The sequence below is a fragment of the Cryptotermes secundus genome, unplaced genomic scaffold (assembly GCF_002891405.2).
Source record: "Cryptotermes secundus unplaced genomic scaffold, Csec_1.0 scaffold296, whole genome shotgun sequence".
Classification (NCBI taxonomy): Eukaryota; Metazoa; Arthropoda; class Insecta; order Blattodea; family Kalotermitidae; genus Cryptotermes; species Cryptotermes secundus.
Window position 1 is genome coordinate 222,948 of NW_019737985.1, and position 22,993 is coordinate 245,940.

The 22,993-nt window shown below is 37.9% G+C and overlaps 1 protein-coding gene across 2 annotated transcripts in view; it reads right to left on the reverse strand.

Moving 5' to 3' along the window:
* Nucleotides 1-22,993, reverse strand: part of LOC111870592 (probable E3 ubiquitin-protein ligase HERC4) — a 100,140-nt gene that overhangs the window by 30,032 nt on the left and 47,115 nt on the right. For both annotated transcript variants that reach the window (XM_023862994.2, XM_023862995.2), the window contains exons 13-14: nucleotides 18,657-18,763; nucleotides 11,253-11,435 (exon numbers count right to left, since the gene is read on the reverse strand). In XM_023862994.2, coding sequence (XP_023718762.1) covers nucleotides 11,253-11,435; nucleotides 18,657-18,763 — 290 coding nt within the window. The remainder of the gene's footprint in view (nucleotides 1-11,252; nucleotides 11,436-18,656; nucleotides 18,764-22,993) is intronic.

Sequence of the window (22,993 nt, forward strand, 5' to 3'; positions counted from 1 at the left end):
ACATGGTGGCAGAAATATGGCAGCATCCCATTTTGTTGGAGGATAGTTTGAGGTGGTCATTGGGGCAGTGCATACAGTTCCAGCATGTCTAAGCATGAACGTCTGGTCACAGTCTTTTCCGAAAAGAAAAGCGGTCCAATCAACTTGCCGTGCATTAAGCCGGCCCATGCGTTCACTTTGGGGCTGCCCCTCTCCCAAACTCACACATCACATGTGGATTTTGACTGCTGCAACAAATCCTGCAGTTGTACCTGTTTACAAATCCAATGGCATGGAATGTTGCTTCAACCGAGAAGCACACTTGGTGGAGGAAATCAGGGGACATATCAATTCTTTCTAGTATGTCTACAGCAAAGTTTGTGTGCACTCCTTCGTCACTCGTTTTTAGTGTATGCATCATTTGAATCTAGTCTGCTCTTATGCAGAGCCTTTTGTGTAGCAAATCATGCACTACTGAATGTGCTGCAAGCTAGCAACAGCATGAATTGATCTGTGTGTAATTCACCTTGTATTTACACAAAGCTACATGACATTTCAAAGGTCCAAAATACAATACCACAAGAGAGGTTGAGAATGTGTGAGCAACATGATGATCTTTTCTGTGAGGTGTGCTCTGCACACAGCATCAGGACTTCCTTCATGTAAGGGGATAAATATACTATCCGAGGAATTATTTGGTTCCTCTCGCCTTTTAAATCTCAATGTCAAAATGTTACATGTCATGTGAGTCATGAACAATGTTTAGTGTACCAGCATGCTGGTAACCAATCTAGTGATGCTCTGTTTGGTGCCAGCTGCCAGTGAGAACATTTTAGTGTGAAAGTTGAAAAAAGGGATTTTGGAAAGTATGTAATGGAGAAATGTATCTCAGATGGCAAACTGCTGTTCACTCCAAGACCTTGAAAAACATTTACCAATGCTTCAACCAGATTGGAAAGCACATAGTTCTATTTTCTGAGATATAACACTATGCAGTCCAATGAAAATCAAACAATGATTCAGAAAAATATGCAAACTCCATATTCAGGGATGAAGGATAAGCCAAGCAAGACAACAGCATAAGCAAGGCACCAAGCAGAAATCTCAGTTTATCTTCAACAGACTACGAGTATATGGTGTCATATCCAGGAAGACAGAACTCTCGACAATCACCGGTGTGAGAACCTCAAATCTGACAGAGTTGGAAGCCTTCTCCATTTTTCATTTTCCCTCAACCCTTAGAGCGCCATGGATAATCGGCTAGGAGCCCTAGCATTAAAATTGCCAAAGTTGAAGGGATAGGATCGTTATTAGTCAATTATTATGTTTCTGCCAATAGTCTCCCATCAATTGTGACATACCAATGTTTAGAGGCAAGAACAGGCTTTCACTTGGACTGTACTCATTGTAGTTTTTAAGATCATATGAGGAAAGTATTGAGGATTTTCCAGCAAAACCATACTTACCCAGAAGCAGCCATGGCATTCCTAGCAGGTAGTTTTATGGCAGGACTTGGTAGTCAAAGGGTTAAGAGTTATTTACTAACTTTGCCTATGCTATTTTGCATTTCTTGACTCATCTGGTAACTCCAGCTATACATTTGTCTCTCCAGTTTTCATTCTGATATTATCTTTTACGTTCTCAAAGTTATCCTAAGGTCATTTATACCATTACATCCTTCATCTGGCCAACAATTCTCGTAGCTTTTCTACTTTCATATCTTGACTAACGTCCTAAGGTTATCCTGTTATCTTTTACAATAGTAGCACAAGTGTCACGATATACAGTAAATAATTGAAAAGGCAAAGGAGTTTGTTCTGTCAAAATGTTTTCGCCTATCTCCCATCGCCCCTTTGAAGTTTAATTTTACTGCTCATACTAGCAAACATAATTTTTCCTTTGAAAATGAGGTTTTCACAGCACTGCCTAAGAAGACTGCTCTCTTTTGGTATGCTTCTACCCTGAAGCTGGAGAAATCGGGTTTTTTTTTCTGAAATGCTGGTAATGATCTACCAGACATCACAATAATCTTCTGATTTTTCCCTCTCAATCACTTGAAGCCATAATACCAGAAACTCATCTGATGAGGAACAAGAGCTGACATTTCCAGAATTACTCCTGCTTTTTTTTTCCAGGTCAAATATATATAATTAGAAATAACAACAAATGATTCCTGAATATAATGATGATTAACACATTATATTACACTAAGTACATAACCATTCCTGACAATCAGAAAGACATATCAGGGTTCTATCAAAGAAGCTGGGTGTTTGTAGGATTTGAGGTTCTCAGAATGGTGTTCCTAAAGAATTCTGTCTTCTGGGATATAACACTGTGCAGTCCATTGAAAGCCAGCCAATGTTTCGGAGGAACATGTTGCCTCCCTCTTTAGGGTCAAAGAATAAGCAGAGCAAGAAAGTAGTGTACTTTCCATGTTCCTCTGAAACAACAGTTAAATTTCAACAGACTACACAGCATTAAATCCAAGAGAGAACTCTTCAAGTCTGGGCCTTGTTTTGTCAAACAAAGTCCATGCCTTTGAATATAAAAATCACGATGCATACAATCATGCAACAGATATCAACAGAAATCTTTTCACTAAAACTACACAATGCAGCAGTCTGATATAAAAAGTAACACTGACCTGTTCAATCTGCAGAACTTGAGTGACACTATTCATTTACATGTGGTGAAACCCTACACATTGATGTGAGCATGCAACAGTTACGTCGCCAGCCTAAACAAACCCTACTCATATTTTAAACAATTCTGAGGCATTCCATATTTTCCAGATAATTGGGCACCTATCAAAATGCATCCAAAGCATTATAATTTTCTAAGAAGTCTCTGTGCAAATGTGTGCGCTACTATCATTAGAACAATAATCTTCAAGATTTTAGCCAAACTAATCAGTTAATACAAAAATAAAGTCTCTTGTGGGTAAGGTGTTAAAAATTATAGCTAAAATGGTTCGAATATTGTGATTCGTTAGAGGCAAGGTAAAGTTTGCTCTGCACTTAGTGAAGAACCACAGAGTGGAGGTATAGTTTCACGCATTCTTAACCTTGGCACCAGATGGAGACGAATGGCCAGCTTCATGTCCCAACTGCTTTACCCAAGAGGAAAGATTTCCCATTACCACTAGATATGAGGTTATGTTGGCCCCACAGTCAGCATAAGGTAGAACAGAGAATAATCCCTGCCTGTGCCAAGAATCAAGTTATCCAGCCCAAAACCTGGTCATTACTTTGCCAAGCTATCCTGGATCCTGATCGATTACAGCATTCTTAAGCAGTCATACAAAATTATTTTGGATTTATGCCTTTACCATGTAGTAGTTTCCTGCCTTCAATCATGTGAATGTGAATGTAAATATAAAATTACAGCTGATTAAGTTTAATATCGTTGCTGACTACTCAATGAAATAATTTTAAATATATTGTAGCGTGTTTTGTGTGTCACGCTACAAATAACTTCACACCGTCTTCTGATATAGCGAGTTTATTACGTTCGCTCGCCTTACACACACTTTACAATCATTTACACTTGCAGTGTTACAATCACTGCTCACAATAACTCGGCGATGCTGGACTGTCTCCTCTCTGGCGGTTGTTCAAAGACTGACCCCTTAGACGGCTATTCCAAGACTTTCTTCTCCGAAGGCTGATCCGAGACTGAAGACTTCCCGTCGAAACTGGGCTTTTATAACCTCGGCCGCTGTTATGCAACGAACCCTTTGTTATAACCATGGAGACTCCTGTTAGAACTACAATGGAGCAATTGTTGTTTCCTATGCAACGGTCTATTCTAGTGTTTTCATAGAAGCGTCTCTTCTGGATTCCAGACACGTTACAATATCATTTCAGATAATTACTGTTACTAATTCTAAAACAGGCTGGTCTGCATACATTTATATGATTTACTTCATTTCAGTTACAAAAGAAACAGATATAAGGGTTGATGATAAAAATAATATTCTCACCATATACAATCATAATGTAATGAAATCAAACACCTCTAACACCAACCAGACTGTTATACTAAACTGAAGTCAGTAATTGCAGCCACCTAAGAGCAATAAGTGGGATTATGAAAGCACAAAACAACCTTGAATTTGATGCAATGAGTGCAGCCACTATCCTATTACAATTTCTACATTTTACAGTCAACAATCTGAATATATGTCTCCATTATGACTTTAAGTATAGAATATATAATGTCCATAATGATATTAATTTAATTCTTTCTTAATTACTACCCTTTACCACCCCTGCTATGTAGCCTGGTATCATTACAATACTCTTCTGAAACACTGGAAACAATCCATATGACTGCAGGGCATCAAATTCCAGAAGGCAGCAGTCTTCTTACTTTCCAGTACGTACGTGATATGTTAAAATAGGACTTCCCATGGCATACATACAAGTTATGCTCTTTTCTTCCCTTATAACAACATCTGACTAAGTAGAATTTATAATGTACTACAAGCAGAACATGAAAAAAATTTGTATGAAAATGAAGTTCTTTAAAGCTCTAAAATGGTGCTGCTTGGAAGACTAATATTTAATAACAAATAATAAAAACACACACACACACAAAAAAATTGTAATATGACTACAATGAGTATACAGTAAACTGTAATGAACTTACACTCAACTCTCGATTACCCGGGGGCAGATAAACCGGTTTGCGGCTTAACCGGGGCTACTGAGGCTTCTTTGAGGCATATATGTTGTTTAATATTCATTCACTTTTGTTTCACATGGTGAGTTGTAACACTATTTTCGCACTAGTGTGAACCGAGCTCTGCACTTTTTGGTCCTGTTATGCTAACACAATGTTCTAGGGTAGGGGTGAAAGAATGCAAGGATTTGTGGAAAGTTTCAAGGACAGATACACCGCCCCAGTTAGTCTCTTTGTATCGATCTTCAAGTGCGTTAGCAAAATGTCAGGGTGTAAAAGGAAGCGTGTTGTGTTAAGTATTAAATGGAAACTTGAAATTAGCAGTTGGGAAAAGAGGTGCAGTTAAACAATTAGCAATGCAATACGAGAACAAACTGCTTGTTATTTGAAAAAACAAAACAATCAATTAATTTCCTTTGTTTCGTCTTCTAATTCAAGCGGAATGAAGAAGAGAAAAACCATGAAAAAATCAACATATGATCTCGACAAAGCAATGCTGATCTGGTTTAATCAACTAAGGGCACAGGGAACAACAATAACAGGAGCAGTTTGTGCTAAACAAGCGAAATTTTTTTCTGAAGCACTTGAACTACAAGGAAGTTTTGACGCTTCTTCCGGTTGGCTAACATGTTTCAAGCAGCATCATGGAATACGAGAAATTGTCAGGGGACTTGTCATCATCAGTTCAATTTTGCACCAATTTTGATAGTTTCATTAAAAGTGAAAATCTGCTGCCAGAACAAATCTATAATGCTGATGAAATGGGTCTTTATTGGAAATGCTTGCCAAGCAGAACTTTGGCATTTCAAAATGGAAGACAGGCTCCAGGTCACAAATCCAGTATGGAGAGACTGACAGCCTTGTGCTGTTCTAATGCATCAGGAACACACAAACTAACACCAGTAGTTATCGGCAAAGCGAAAAGACCACATTCTTTTAAAGGAACAGTACCTTCAAGTCTGCCTATCCATTATTTTAATCTAAAAGGAGCTTGGGTCAATAGAGCGATATTTAACGAATGGTTTGATTTTAAATTTGTGCCTCAAGTTTGTGACCATCTAAAATCCCAAGGCCTACCTGAGAAACCTGTGCTCCTCATTGACAATGCGCCCTCACATCCTAATGAAAGTCTCCTGAGGTCAGATGACGGAAATGTTTTCCTCCTAATGTTACCACACTTATCCAACCATTGGATCAAGGAATTATCTCAAGTATGAAGAGAATCTACAGATCAAATTTGCTACAAAAGTACATCGATGAAGGCAATGATCTGACGTGTTTCTGGAAGTCTTTTTCAATGTTAGATGCCATATACGAGATTTCAACAGTGTGGGATACAGTAAAGCCATCTGTATTGAAAGATTCATGGAAGAAACTGATGTCTTTCATCACTAATGAAGATGATGAAATCCATGGATTCACTGGATTCAGTGAAAATGAGATAGCCATAGAATTGACAAAATCGGCTAACCAAGTTCATGGGGTTGAAGAAGTTAACGAGGAAAATATAAGAGAGTGGTTTGACTGCGACTCGTGTGAGCCGGGCTCCGAAATGTTAAGCAGTGACAAAATCATAAGTTCAGTGGGGGTGCAGCCAGAAGAGCGGGAAGAAAGTGAGAATGAGGAAGAGGTGGACAGTGCTGCTAGTAAGAAAATATCACATGGTGCTGCTCTTAATCATTTGGAATCCTTACTAGACTATCTTGAGAGTGAAGAGAACAGTTTATTAAGTGACAATCTAATATTACATAGGCTTCATACGGATATCCGTAAAAAGGAAAATGCCACGAAAAAGCAAATGGCAATATTAGATTTTTTTAGGTGTTAGTTAGTTAGTTAGTTAGTTAGTTAGTTATTGGAGAGGGTGGGTTTCCCCATGCACTTAGACCTGTACTGGTCCATTGTGCTTCCCTCTATGATTTCTACCAGTCTCTATATCCTACCGGTACTGGTGCCTACCATCAGTCCCGCCCAGCCAGCGAGACCGGCTCTACTAGCTGAGAGGTATCTATAATGCTTCCCCCATCTACCAGAGGTATTAGAGACTGCTGTTGGACAGGAAATATCCGTTATTTGGCTCAGTGGCCTCCTTTGGAGATATGAGGTTCTTTTACGTGCCGTAAAGCTACAACACGGGACCCACGGCTTAAAGTCCCTCCTGGAGGACTTGTTCCCTGAATTTTTCCGCCCTGAAAAATTCGATGACCTCCGCCGGGTATTTGAACCCACGTACTACGAGTCATGAGGTGAGAACGTTACCTCTAGACTACGGAGGCCGCTTTTTTTAAGTGTTAAGTGTGAATATTCGTAAAAAGTGTTGGATGTGATTGAAATAACTAATTCATACTTCATTGTAATGTAAAAAAAAGTATTAATTACGCTATGAGATGACACAAAAATGAGGTTGAATAAATTTAAATACAGGCAGGCCTATAGTATTATGAAGGTACAGTATTACAGTACTACTTTTAACAAAATTTGTCTTAACCGGGTTTTCGATTAATTGTGATTTCCATCCCCAACATTATCCCCGATAATCGAGAGTATTTCTTAATGTATGTTCATTCAGATATTACTTTACAAACAATAAAATGAAAGATAAATACACTGGCTAATTTGCTGCACTCTACTTTTTCTCAGTTAAAGCCACCACTGCCATGGTCCTTCTGACATGCCCTTACCCTATGAGTTTAAACATTATTTAAAAATTAAAATGATAAACATTACCAGACTTGGAAACTGAGACAGCTGGCTCCACAAAGGATAGAATCATGTTAGCCAAACCATGCAAGAAGAAGAAGAAAAAAATGTTGTGACACAAGCAAGAAATTATATTGATCCTGCAATTACAAATGGACAAAACAACATTCCAAAACATTATTTAAAGGAATGCATAGCAATAACGAAATTCAGACTGAAACGTTATGTCAGGTCCCTCTTCAAACATTAGACATGACAAAGAGTAACAAATTTAATTTGAAAAAAAAAAAAAGCCAAATTATAATTTGGTACTCACAGAATTAGACAGCACCAACATTTCATTTCATTCACACATGACGATTCCTACATATAATTCCTCAGACATAATATCTGTGACATAAATATTGTTTCAAATGAAATCCACTGCCTAAACAGGTAACCATGTATAATGTATTTAATTATGTAATTCACATACATATTCACCAACATTTTATGACAAAAATTTGAAAGTGAAGTTTATATGAACATATTGTGACATGTTGCGCAACAGAGGACCCCTACCTCCCCAGCGGCACGTGGCGGTAACGTAGCGCTCCCCCCCCTCCGCGGTGACGTAACACGCAATGCGCGGTGATGTAAGACGGCGCGAGGTAACAGCGTTGCTAGGCTATATGCAAACACGGTGACGTGGCACCGCTTCCTACTGTGACGTGGCGGGCGACCCTAGCAACAGCGAACGGAATAAAAGCCAGCTGAGCAGCAAGCGAGAGTCGGTTTTTATTCTCAAGGCAGCAGCCTGTGAGTCGAGTTGACATATAGCAGCAGTCGCGATAAGAAGACCCGAACACGTGGTTACAAGATTTTATGTGACAGTGTGCGATAACTAAGAAGTCAGCGAGCAGAAGACTTATTGTGTGCTTTCGAGACTTAGTGAGTGCTGTAGTACAGTTATATTTGGAGTGTGTAATTCAGGGAGATTTGTATAGCTCCCGCGTTATTAGTACGTGAAGACTTTGGTTGTAGGGTTTGTAAAGTGTGGAAACCCGCAACTGTGTTATAATTAATTGTAGCCGTGATTTGTAGGTTGTTAAATAAACCAATTAACGATCTCTACGGCGTATTCCGTAACGAAACACGTTACAATATAAAAATGGTGCATATAAGGAAATATCACTGTGGATTTGTATTAATCATAAAAGTGGAAAACTGGTAACAGAAAACAGCTAATTTTTATTTAATTTCTTCATGTATTTATTTGGCCCCTTCTGTATGTAATTTAACATTTATTTCACTTTTGAGAGCATATACCATCAGATGACTGGATGGCTGATGAATTGGAAAGGATTCAGAAGGTGGTGTTCATGGCCCAATCAAGGTTTCATCCCAGCATCTGTTTCATGGCACTGAGGAAAACCATGAAAAACCTAAGTCAGAATAGTCGGTGTCCTGCTGAGACTTGAAGCAAGCACCTATCGTCTAGAGCGTTAGCTATATACCAACTTGTACTGTCCAACTTTGTTACACTTCATAACGTGTTTTCACTAAATGCTGGATAAATAATACCTTTTCAACAAAGCAGAACATCAATCATCAAATCTACAGATTCATTCAGTCATATTTCCTTGTGCTCCCTCTAAAGCTGCATCTGTGAAATGCTTCATTTCACTTCAGATTCTAGACCTTATGGGCAGTCAGTAGGACTCTCTGGATGGGGGATCAGCCCATCGCAAGGTTTCTACCTAGACTGGACATCAAAAACACAGAATAAATGCAGCCAAACATTTATGCCACCAGTGAGATTCAAACCCATGACTCCAATGTTTGAGTGGATGAAGACTGCTCATGCCTTAGACCACATGGTCATTGTGATTGGCATATCTACAGATAAAATTTGTAACATTGTGCCTTTCTGACATTGTACAATGTTTTGTCTATTACAGTCAAATGCCCAGAAGGGCACACCACAGATTAACATGGAGTAAATGGAACAGAATGGTATTCAACAAAGAGAACCAACTATATTTTCCTGGTCATTCCCCATGTACAGAAAAAATATTCACTGGCAGCATCTTCAGTTGTTGGTGACATTTTGTTGTCATTTTTCATGCGTGAGAATAGACTGGATGGGGCAAACATATTTTTCTTAAGTCAATTCCAAAGGGTTCTCACCATGGTGCATAATGTTCTGAATTATGGAGTTTTTGGGCTTTGTCCATTATCTGACATTCTAAATAACACATGGAAAATGGATCTGTTCCCATCATCAAATGAAGTGGTAGGAGGTACCTACTGCGTGGGGTCCATTAGAAAGAACTAACATCAATCACTGGACATGCAAGTAAGTATAGCTAAACTGATATAGGATGAGTCTTAATTACATGCATTAAATATAAGCATCATGTTCTACACCCATAGGCAAGCAGAAACGTTCATATAAGTATAATGTCACAAATGCTTCATTAGTAAGATATCATACGGAAACCACGGAATGAACACAGCAGTCATTCAGTCTATAGATTCACCCAAGGTCACTATTGTTGACGTTCTGGTGTGTTCACTGTGGTAGACATGTTACATATCAAAGAATGGCATAAACTGAATTCACTTGGCAATTTGAGAGACATGACTGTGAAGAGAAGCAGAGTGTAACAGTGCAGCCGTTGCACATCTGTATTCTGCAAGGTATTCATGCTCTTCAAGTGGCCCCACAAGCAGAAGCTGACAGGGGTGAGGTTGAGTGATGGCAGAGGCCAAACAGCTGGTCTGTTTTGTCTTGTCCACCCACCTGGGTAGTAACTGCCTAACTAATACAAGCAATTGTGTAAAGCATGGGCAGGAGCCTTTGACTTTGATGTAGCTGATCACCCAGAAGATTCTAGTATGTAAATTATTTGTTACAATGTAACAGGTCCTTTAAAACACTAATTAAGAATTCCTTGGATCTGAGCCCTTCTTGTGAAGCTGCCAGCTTAACAGCTATTCAAAAATTTCCCAACATTTTATGGAACCCGAAGTTTCATTACCATGTTCACAAGAGCCCTCCACTGGTCCCTATCCTCAGCCACATCAATGCAGCTCATACCACCCCATCCTATCTAAGATAAAATTTATATTGCCTACCCACCTACATCTTGGTCTCTTTCTTCTGGCTTTCCCACTAATATCCTATATGCATTCCTCTTCTCCCCATTCATGCCATATGCCTGGCCCATCTCATCCTCTTTGACTAGGCCATTCTAATTATATCTGGCAAAGAGTACAAGTTCTGAAGCTCCCCATTATGCAGCTTTCTCTAGCCATCTGTCACTTCCACCCTCTTCAGTCCAAATATTCTCCTCAGTACCCTGTTCTCAAACACCCTCACTCTATGTTCCTCCCTTATTGTCAGAGACCAAGTTTCACACCCATATAGAACACAGGCAAAATTATAGTTTTGTATATTCTAATTTTTACAAATTTAGACAGCAGATGAGGAGACAAAAGTTTATGGACTGAAGGGTAGCAAGCATTACCCAGATTCAATCTCCTCTTAATTTCCAAATATTTGAACTGTGTCACACAATGTACTAAATTTTCTCTGCAGATTGCATTCCTCTACAATGTAGATGAAGTCAGTATCTGATCTATTTAAATGCAATTTCACAGCCACAGTATATTTTGTTTGGATACAGAAGTTTTGAAACAGTATCCCTTTATATCAAGACATATACTATATGGAATTTAACAAACAACTCTCCGTAGTCACATTTATGTCTAAGCATTGGTACAGTATTGATAAATTAGGTAAGGTACACGAAAGAACTCAGCCATCAGCGGATACAAGTACATATCAAAATCAAATAAAACATTCATACAGTTTAACAGATATTTTTAAGACAGTAACCAACCAATTGAGGATCCTTTGTCGTCAGCCATCTGAGGTAGTCCAGCCGGACGTCAACTTTTTCGGTAAGTTCTGTCAGGTAGAAGGAATCATAAGGCACCTTGAGTCCATCGACATTATTATTCAATTTGTTCAACTTTCCAAGAACTTCAAGTGGTATCTCCATGTCATGATCCCAGTTCACAATCTGTGCCAAAAGTACAAACAGGGGTATTATTCAGTAACCTTGTGGATGATACTTTGCTCCTGGTTTTAACTGAGACCTCCCCTTCCTGTTACTCAAATTTGTACACATTATTTTATCCATTGCATTTATACAGAATTAATCTGAAGGAATCATAATGTTCTGCTTTGTTGCTGGTTACTGTATTTTAATTTCCAAGAGTTTTGTTCTTCCAAGTAAGTACTGGGATAAAATCTTAAAACAGGTCATGACTCACTTCCTTTCGTATCCTCAAAATTACCATTCATAACCATGCTATATACAAGGTCCTGCAATAAACTGCTACTACTTTCACTCAGTACTGTTTATTGAAAAACAAAGTCAGCAAACAAACCTAATTTACTTAACATAGAGCCTCAACTTTTCCACCCTTCTCTAGGCAGCCATGCATTCTGTTAAAATCTGCCTGAACAGCTTGATAGTAATTCAATATCAGCACAATGATAGTGAATTTTGTTATGCAGCACTGCTGTAAATCACCAAGATTTCATAACTTTACTGCATAAATAAATATAACCAAACATTCCAGGCAATGCCACAGGGCCACTGGCTTCTTCCTTTCTTTTTAAAAAATAACGTTTTTATGAAAGAGACAATTTATTGGAGGGGACCGTGTATAACCTGTTCAGTTGCAAAAGCTTGTTAAATTAACTAAAAACCTAATCTTACCAGCTGGAGGTATGATCTAATTATTTATGCAGTAAACTCCCTGCTACTTCATTTGTGTGAAGAATAGGATTTTGTTTTCCAATTCATTTATTATATTCTGTTGACTCATACTGGTACAACCATTGGATAAAGAAAAGTCAAAAACGAATACAAGACAGTACAATATTAACAACAATAAGACATGCGAATGTTAAAAGATTTTGGAGAGAAAAAAATAAAAATAATATAACACTATAAATACTGATACAATGATGTTACTATTACCTTCAGAAATACTTATCTAGTTTTATGCATAAAAAAATCATTCACAGTATAAAAAGAATGTTTGTGCAAATAATTTTAATGTTTTTTAAGCTTTTAATATCACATGCCAAGTCCTTAATGTCAGCCGGAAGATGGTTATATATCTCAATGCCCGCTTAGGTGGGACTTTTATCAAACATTGTCAAGTGAGTCGTTACTTGAAAAAAAAATTAGAATTATTCATGGTATTAAAATTATGAATTTCAGAATTTTGTCTAAACAATGATTTATTGGTAACCATAAACAGAGCCAAGGAGAGTATGTACTGAGATGCTAGAGGTAGTATATTTTAAATTTAAAAAAAAATCTGCAAGAATCCCTGGGTCTTGCTTCCATCAGTATTCTAACCATTCACTTTTGGAGTTTGAAAATATTCATATTGTGGGAAGAAGTTCCCAAGAAAATTAATCCACATGTTATAACTGAATGAAAATAAGCATGATAGATTATCTTTCGGGAATTTAAAGATAAGAAAGTTCTGATTGTTCTTGCAATATAATACGCTTTGTTTAATTTGGAAGCCAACATATCGGTGTGACTCTTCCAACAGACAGTATTGTGAAGTACTAGCACAAGAAACTTTAGTTCAGTAGTACTGGTAATAATTTTGTTGTTATATTTAATTTGTATTTCGGAATTAAGAATATATTTAGAGTGGAATTCCACACAATACATTTTGTCCAGATTTAGGAGAGTAAATTTGCCTTGAACCATTTCATCACACTAGTGAAGACTGATTTCAAGCCATTTCTTAGTACAGTATTATTTTGATTGCTGACGATTATGCTAGTATCATCTGCAAATAAAACTGTTTGGGGGTTTACATTAATGTTTAGATATTTTATAGATAAAGGTAGGTCACTGATATATAGTATGAAAAGTAATGGTCTCAGGATAGATCCCTGGGGAACACGATGTTTGACCAGACCACAATCTGATCTCGTATCAAAGGGTCCATTTTTAATTATCACCCTTTGATAGCAGGTTTGGAGATACGATTTTAATAACATAGTGTGACATGTTGCGCAAAGGAGGACCCCTACCTCCCCAGCGGCTCGTGGCGGTAACGTAGCGCTCGCGTAACAGGCGAGTCATCACCCCGCCACTATCCCCGCGGTGACGTCACGAGCGGAGCCGAAGTTAGCCCCGCAACCTTGTAGCTGTGCAACGCGGGTCAACAGCGGTGACGTCACCAAGGGGTAACAGCGTTGCTAGGCTATACGCTACGTCACAGTAGTGACGTGGCGGGCGACCCTAGCAACAGCGAACAGAATAAAAGCCGGCTGAGCAGCAAGCGAGTTCTCACTTCACAAGTTACGAGCTACAGATGCGTGTGTGAGAATCAGTGATAGTTCGTGATAACCAATTATATTTGGAGTGTGTAATTCAGTGAGACTTGTATAGCTCCCGCACTATTAATACGTGAAGACTCTGGAAGATTGTGTTAAGAGATTTTGTTGTAGGGTTTGTAAACTGTGGAAACCCGTAACATTGTGATAAGTAATTGTAGCCGTTATTTGTAGATTGTTGAATAAACCAAGTAACAATCCGTACGGCGTCTTCAGTAACCAGCAACACGTTACACTGGTGTCACAAGTGGGATTTGGACTTACACACGTGACCGACGAGATTCGAACTCAAGACACGTGACAATTTGGTGTCAGAATTTTTACGATCTTAAATACGCCTCAGAGAATTTTACTGCTACAAAATGGAGACGCAGCAAATCATGGAAATGCTTCTCAAGGAAATCAGAGCTAGCCAAGAAAAAACGGAGGCAAAATTAGACGCTTGGAGAGAAAAGGGGAAATCGCCGAAACTACAAGCATCATGGGAAGGTCCTTACAAAGTAGTGACCCGGATAAATGATGTGGTTTAGTGAGTCCAGAAGACCCCTAGGTCGAGGATGCTGGTTGTACACCTCGACCGGCTCGCGCCTTATCATGGAGCTGCTCGAGACGAGCAACCATAAAAAGGGGGAAGATGTGGCGGTTGGAGAGCAGAGCAATGGGGAGAAGAGAAACAGTAGAAGGACACAAAGAAGATGCTGCAAGAACAGCCTCCAAAGAAAAGGAACGGGGGAAGCACCGTTAGGCTATTCGGGACGAACAGCCTTAAGGAGGGAGCAGTGTGACATGTTGCGCAAAGGAGGACCCCTACCTCCCCAGCGGCTCGTGGCGGTAACGTAGCGCTCGCGTAATAGGCGAGTCATCACCCCGCCACTATCCCCGCGGTGACGTTACGAGCAGAGCCGAAGTTAGCCGAGTCCCCGAAACCTTGTAGCTATGCAACGCGGGTCAACAGCGGTGACGTCACCAAGGGGTAACAGCGTTGCTAGGCTATACGCTACGTCACAGTAGTGACGTGGCGGGCGACCCTAGCAACAGCGAACGGAATAAAAGCCGGCTGAGCAGCAAGCGAGTTCTCACTTCACAAGTTACGAGCTACAGATGCGTGTGTGAGAATCAGTGATAGTTCGTGATAACCAATTATATTTGGAGTGTGTAATTCAGTGAGACTTGTATAGCTCCCGCACTATTAATACGTGAAGACTCTGGAAGATTGTGTTAAGAGATTTTGTTGTAGGGTTTGTAAACTGTGGAAACCCGTAACATTGTGATAAGTAATTGTAGCCGTTATTTGTAGATTGTTGAATAAACCAATTAACAATCCATACGGCGTCTTCAGTAACCAGCAACACGTTACAATATATACGTTGTCAGTTATACCACAAAATTCAAGTTTATATAAAGTATTTTATGATTTACGCAATCAAAAGCTTTCTCCAAATCAAAGAAGATTCCACCTACTTTTTCTTTACTGTTAATAGCTGCTAAAACTGTATTTATTAAGTTATATGAAGCTGTTTCAGTGGATAATTTGGGGCGAAACCCAAATTCTTCATTGGCTAGAATGTCAAAAACGTGAACATGTGTCAATAATCTTCTAAATATTATTTTTTCAAACACCTTGGAAAATGAAGTTAATAATGAAATTGGTCTATAATTTGCACAGTTCTTCTTATCACCTTTCTTGTATATAGGAGTTACAATCGAGTTTTTCATATGTAAGGGGAATTTACCAGCTAAGACTGCTTTATTGAATATATAGCATAAAGGGGAAGAAATGTATGGGGCACTAATTTTTAGTGTCTTCATCAAAATCTCATCATATCCAGAAGAATTTTTTGATTGTAAAGAAGAGATAACTTTTTTAAATTTCTTTAGTTGCTATTTTATTGAATATTATATTGGGAAAGGGGTCCTTAGCTGTCAAATTCAGATAATGTTTATAGTTATTATTATCAGTATTTCAGTAGAAATTCTTTGAGTAATATTATCAGCAATATTCAAAAAATAATTATAAAAATGCTTTGATTTATTTTCGCAGTTTTACAGTTTTTGTCCTTCAGGCGGTTTTTACCTAACTCCGCTTTAATAATATTCCAGGTAGTTTTAATAGTATTATTGGAGTTGGTAATTTTATCATTATAGCTCGGTCTTTTTGCCTCATTAATCACCTTAGTCAGGATCTTACTATATGATATTGTTTTAGATTACTGTTGTCATGTACCTTCGACAAAAGGTACAGTTCTTTTTTCCTTTTGCAAGAAGTTTTAATTCCGCTTGTTAACCACCATTTAGGGGGAGATTGCGCATAGATTTTCTTTTTTGGAAAGCAGGCATAAAATATTTGGAGATATGCATTTGCGAAGGTATTCAACATGTTGTCTATATTGTTATCCTCTGTATTGGAACAGGTTTTCCCATATCTCATACCTTAATCTAAGTTTAAATCCATCTAGTGAGAATTTATTAAATTTCCGCATAGTTTTATGGTTTGGGTTAGTGCTTTTACAATAGAACTCTTGTTGGTGTGAAGACAATAACTGCTCATCATGGTCAGATAAACCATTAAATATCGGAAGGATAATATAATTTTCAAATTTAGTTATATCTATAAAGATATTGTCTATTAATGTTTGAGCTGCAGTGCTAATCCTAGTTGGGAAATGAACCACACTAAATAAATTGAAAGACTCTAGCATATAGTTCAATTGTTGCTTCTTATTATTGTGTACAAGATAATTTATACTGAAATCACCGAAAACTATGTAGCATCTGTAAATCTGGTTTATAAATTTTTTTATAAGTTCCTAATTGGGTAATAAATAAAGGAAAATTACTGGACGGAGACCTATAAACAGCTAAAATACAAAATATACTAGATAGAAATTTGCATTTTATAGTACATGCCTCCATGGCTTTGTCTATATATAATTCTCTGTTATTAATAACTTCAAAATCCAACAAGTTATGTACATATAAAAACACCTCCCATTATGAAAGACTCCCTACAATACCTAGTTCCTAAATTATAATTAGTTATAGCCAAATTTTCAATTTGTGAATATTTTAAATGATGTTCTGTAAAACGGAGTATTTTCGGAAATTCTGGATGTAGGTGAGCGTAAATTTCACTGGTATTACTTAACAGGCCACAAATATTTTGATGGTAAATTTTAAAGCCATTATTATTGACATTTTCCTTATGAATATAATTGTGTTTTTTTTTTAGTTTTAAGGCATTAAAATGATTTGCCTCTTTGTTACTTTCAGACGTCACCATAAAACGTCATCATGTCTGTTAAGTAGAGATTTGTATTTGATTTGCATAGAGGCTCAGAAGTTTGTGATTTACTTGCCTCCCTTGTTTTGGCTACACGTATTTGCTGTTTATGAGAAAAACCTATAGAAACCAAAATTTCACATGATTTTCACCATTTTATCATCAATTACCATTTTCAGTTTCAAAGAAAAAAAATGTGTTTCTGTTTGGGTCTTACATGGCAATCTTCCTAGGTGACATACCTGTGATCAGCTTTGGATATACCATAATGCAAAGACAAATTCAACTAACCTCTACTGTAATCTCATCTGTGTGAGAGAGGCTGATAGGCAGCACCGCTAGTGGTAGTTGGGAGAACTACGGTCGTAACTACTGGGAATTGCAACTTTTTGTAGGAAGTACCTTTACAAAAATGGTAATTTTTTTGGAAAAGTTTATTGGTTGCATGAGAATTCCAGATGCTTGGATACTGGAAAACTGAAAGTTTTACACATTAATTTACAAGTTACACATGAATTAGATTGGAAAATGTGGCAGAATAGCAGCTAACATCATTCCTTGATAACAAACATCTTGATATCTCATGATTTCTTTATGAGTGAAGTGGTGAAAAGAAGAAAAACCGAAAGAAGCATACTTCAGAACAAGAAAAACTTTACTAGTATCTTTTAAACAATTCAGGTCTATTCTCAGGATCACATTTAAAAATTACATTTCCATGATCTGTCAGACTCAGCCTAACAGTCCTAAGAGTCTTAAAATAAAGTAAGATTAAGTTGGTTCTGGTGGATTGTTCAGTAAAATGAACCCCAACAAAATAAAAACAATCAGCCCTGCTGGGATGTTGTATATAAAAATACATGAACCTCAAAACGATTAATTTCTAATATTCAGAAGCAATAACCAAAATTCAGTGGTTCATATATATCACGAATGGCTTATAAGAGAGAAAAATCTAAATGTTTTTCTCAGGAAATGTATTTGGGAAAAAGAACCAGTACTGTTCATTCTCCAATATTCATATTGGAATAATATTTGAAATTTCCTGAACATTACACAGAATAAAAACGTTAAGAACAAAATAATGGGTAAAAAGTAAGTAAAGTTATCCCTGTATCAGGCCATGAAGGCCCATAGGATTGTGAGACATTGAGGGTCCCACACTATCTAGACAATCGGCTCAAAGACGGCGGTAAGGTTGCCAGCCTTATGCGCTGGCCGCGTGTTTACTCCCCAGGAAAATTATTTAATTAATTCCTGGTACTCATTTCTGTTAGAGGTTGAGTAAACCCCAGGGCCTAGTGCGGCTGGAAGGATTAGGTCAACAGAAAAAAATCCAATGACCTCACTGGGACTTGAACCTGTGACCGACCTTCCGGCTTGTAGCATAGACCCTCAACCAACTATGCTACCACGTGCCCCAATAAAATAATTGGTTCATGAAGAAAACTGTTAAAGGAAAAGCTTGCAATAAAATGAATTTAACTTTGGTACTATATGAAGTAAAGTGAACTACATAAATACGATGACTCAGGGTTTCCATTCAGTCAACAAGTTTACATTACATTTATATATATTTCTTACCTCCTGGTTGACGTTTTCTGTTTTCCTGAGTATATACATGACAACATTCTTGAATACTCTAATTAAGCGTTCAAAATAATCCAAAGATGTACTACTCCACCACAAACCTGGATGACAGAAGAATAATTGTAGGATCTGATGTTCTGATAGCAGTGGTTATGAAAAGCCCTATCTTCTGGGATATAATGCTGTATTCCATGGACTAATGGCGTTATACCACAGAAGATATTACTCTTCAGAAGAGTAAAATGCATATACATCATCAGGTAAGCATAACAATAACAATAATTACAGAACTGATTCTTAAAAATACTACAAAGACAGTTGCATAAAGTTGTGAAACTGAAGGAGAAGAATTGTCCAACCTTTTCAAGAAGAACTAATGGGACACATAGGTAGAGCAGGATACTTCTTTTTGTAAAAGACGTCTCCAATTACATTACCAATTACAAGTAAAAATTGCATTAAAATATATTAAAACACACGGCGTCTATTATTCAGTCTTATGTGCAACACCACGTCCCACAACATGTTTTGGCCAATATGGCCATCACCAGATGTTAAAATCTTTTTGATGAGGAAACTGCTGTCTTCTGTTGTTAATATATGCAGGTCCCTTCGATGCACTTGTGCGCTGGAGAAGACAGCAGTTTTCTCGTCAAAAGATTTTAACATCTGATGATGGCCATATTGGCTGAAACATGCAGTGGACTTTTAAACTTAATAAGTTTTGTGGGACATGGTGTTGCATGTAAGACTATGAATAAAAGACGCTAAGTGAAAAGTGCAACAGGATACTATAATATAATATTACACTAAAACACAGTAGCAATGTATAAAAAAGTTAAGATGTCCCTGAGCTTAGTGAAACACCACACCACAAACAAGTATGTGGGAGTGTGGAGGTAGCGCTCGAAGCATTCTTAACAGTTCGAGGACCGGTCGCATGATATCATGATTTTAGGACACGTTAGGTTGTAACACACTATGCCTTGCTCTGGTGCCACCCAAGTTGCATGCCGCTGCGTAATAAAACTCTGGAATTGTTGCTTACTTGTCAGTAACTTAACCTCGCTGTTTTCTTAACTCACTATAAAGGAAAATGCTTTGCCTTCTTTGCCTTTGTATGTATCAGCCAGTAGTTAGTGGTGGCGTATGAATCAAGGACAAATTCTTCTCCAATGAGCTAGCTGACCTGCCTTGTGAGACGCGTAGTCATGGTGATTCAGAGAGTGGCAGTGACGGGAGAACAAAGAATTGTGGCCACAGACAGTAAAAAATCTAAAAAAATCACAAAAATCTAAACTCTGATTCGAAATTGAAATACAAAGCCATTCTGATGAATGTGGCAAAGGCCTGGGCTACAGACCAGATGGTGGTGCCAGAACCAGAGTCAGACACAGACTTAGTGCGACTGGGCCATCAACTCCCACCCCAGGCAGGTCTAATGTGGGCCCTCCAGGGCAACTCTTGGGTCATATGTGGAAACATACCGTCGTGAAAATTGTGAAAGAGTGAACATTCCAAGGGAAAGCATCCTTCTAGGCAATGCCGTGTTTGCACAGTTCACATAAAAAGGAGTACATCTACATTTGCAAGTTCTGTGTAATGCCACTTCACAAAGGGGAATGTTTCCAGAAATATCACATACTCAAGCACTTCTAGGAGCATTGGTAGGTGTTCCAAAAATTTTAGTTCATAAAATTAATTAGGAGATTTTATATTAATTTTTAAAGTGAACAGTGCACAAGTTGGGATAGTAGGTTTAATAATGGTGGCCCCAGGGTTATTTAAATATTTAAATCGCTGGTCCGCAATGAGTTAACCTCAGCACATTTGTATGTGAACCACCAGCTTCATGCCCCAGCTGTCTTAACCTCCGAGGAAAACGCTCCCAGTACCCATCAGAAAGAAGGCTGGGTATACCCTAGAGCTGGTCTGGATGTGGTGGAGATAAGTCTCTGCTCCTCGTAACAATCAAACCCTGATTCCCCACTGATCCAGCCTAGTCATTACACCAACAGAGCTATCCTGGCTATGGTATTTGAGTCTGTATGGCTTTTATAACTATCTGAATCTAAAAGAACTGTAGTGAAAGTCACCAGTCACTGTACCTTTTTAATATCAAAACAACATATGGTAGCCATATAGGTAACTGTTCATATTTTTGCCCAGAATCTGAACATTATATATCTTCCAAAGTGAGCAAAATTTGAGACCATAAAAATAGTATTTTACAAATGCTTGTTTCATGCATTTTCATTACAAGGATTCACATTAATTTGTATGTATTTTCCATTTAATAAACTTCATTTTCACTAAAATGAACAACATATGTTCATAAATTCCATAACCTTTATATAAAAAGTAATGAGAATTTCATTTTCAATTTACAAATCTTCACTAGTTTTCATGGCATGAATTACCTTCATGAGTAGAGGAATAGTTGTAAACACTTTTCCTCTATTCATCTGCTTTACAGATCAGTGAACTTAAACTGATATAAAATTTGAAAGCAAAATAAGAAGAATAAGACTATATTTGCTTAAGAGCAGAATTCCAAAAGAAACACTTTTACTCTTTACACTTTTTTATTCTGTGCAAGGAAAGAAAGTACAGTGGAACCTCGCTTAACGAGCACAATTCGTTCCAGAATCTTACTCGTAATGCGAAACACTTGTTAAGCAAAACAAATTTTCCCATATAAATAAATGTAAAATACAATAATGCGTTCCATGCCAAAAAAAAAAATACTAAAAAAAAATTATGTATAACGTTTATTCAAAGAGCATTATATATACATTGTTAAGGGGCATGTCATCTTTTCTTCTATGCGGAATGAACCAACCTGGAATGCGAATTTGATTTGAAGAAAACAAAAAAATCGAAATAATTAGTCTATTATTTATGATACATATCTAATTCTTTTTTTACTAGAAAGCTGTCTAGAGACATTTGTTTTTGCCGACGCTTCAAAATTTGGCGAAAATGCAACACAGCATTATCATTAAATAAATCTGTAGCATGCATAGCCACTGCCTTATTAGGGTGATGCTTCTCAATGTATGATGTAACAGTTTCCCATGATTTCAGCATTTCTCTTATTGCGCCAGAAGATTGTCGCTTTGCTGTTACCTCCTCCTCCTCTGACAAACTCTCCTCCACAACTTCTTGCTGTGAAACACAATGCAACTCCAAATCGTGCAAATCGTTGATGTAGACTGATTGTATGTGCGTGCTAGATCAGCCACACTCACACCTCGTTCTCACTTTTCAATGATTTTACGTTTCATTTCTATGGTTATTTTTATTCTCTTAAGGCTGTCTTTTTGCGGCTTTTTCTTCAGGGACATTTTTGCAAGGGATATTAAACTTTGCACACAAAAAATCACAAATAATATGCCTGAACACAAGTTTGGAAAAATGTGTGATCACAAGCGACACTAAGATGCTAGCAGAACGAGTGCTAAACACAGACTGATGTAGCAAGAGCACAATCCAGGACTTCCCTTCTCGTCACTCGTAATGCGAAACGTCACTCCTTAAGTGGGTCATTTTTTACAATTTGTTTTGCTCGTTATGCAAATTACTCATTATGAGAGGTGTTCGTTAAGCGAGGTTCCACTGTAACTCAAAATTACATCTGCGTTAATGGAGAGCTCTGTATTATCTTGTTTATATTTGAATCAATCCATCCACCTATCTATCCATCCATTGTAACCAATAAATTTTTTTCTCACCTCCTCCTAGTGACAAAACACTGTGATTTCAATGACTGCTTCATTTCCCCTCCTTTTTTGCATCATTCAGTAATGTGACAGATAGAGCTGTGAGAAAAGGACACAGTTCCAGTGCCATTGTTGTATCCCTCAGAAAGGGGGGTGGGGTGGAGAACCACATTAAAACCCACTGTGGCAGCCCGGGTTCAAGCTCAAGTCTGGTGATGTGAGATTTGTGGTGGACAAAGTGGCACTGGGGGCAGGTTTTCTCCAAGTACTTCAGTTTCCCCTGCCAATTCGCATTCCACCGACTGCTCCACAATCATCTATCATCTGGGGCTGGTACAACAGGCCAAACAGTGGCTGCAGTACCAAGTGGACTCAGTCTCACCTCATGAGGAAAGCCTGCTGTGTCAAGACAAAATATTTCTCTTTTAGAATGCACTTTGATCATGCAGTTTGTGCCTCTGCTGCTAGATTGTGCCTGTAGATACATTCTGTGATGCCTTGGGCATATGAAGATTGTTTGATATTCACTTCTTCATCACAAAAAACTGCAGAACCCTAGCAAAACGGATGTGCTGAGAGGTAAGCCAGAAGCAGAGATGCAAAGAGAGG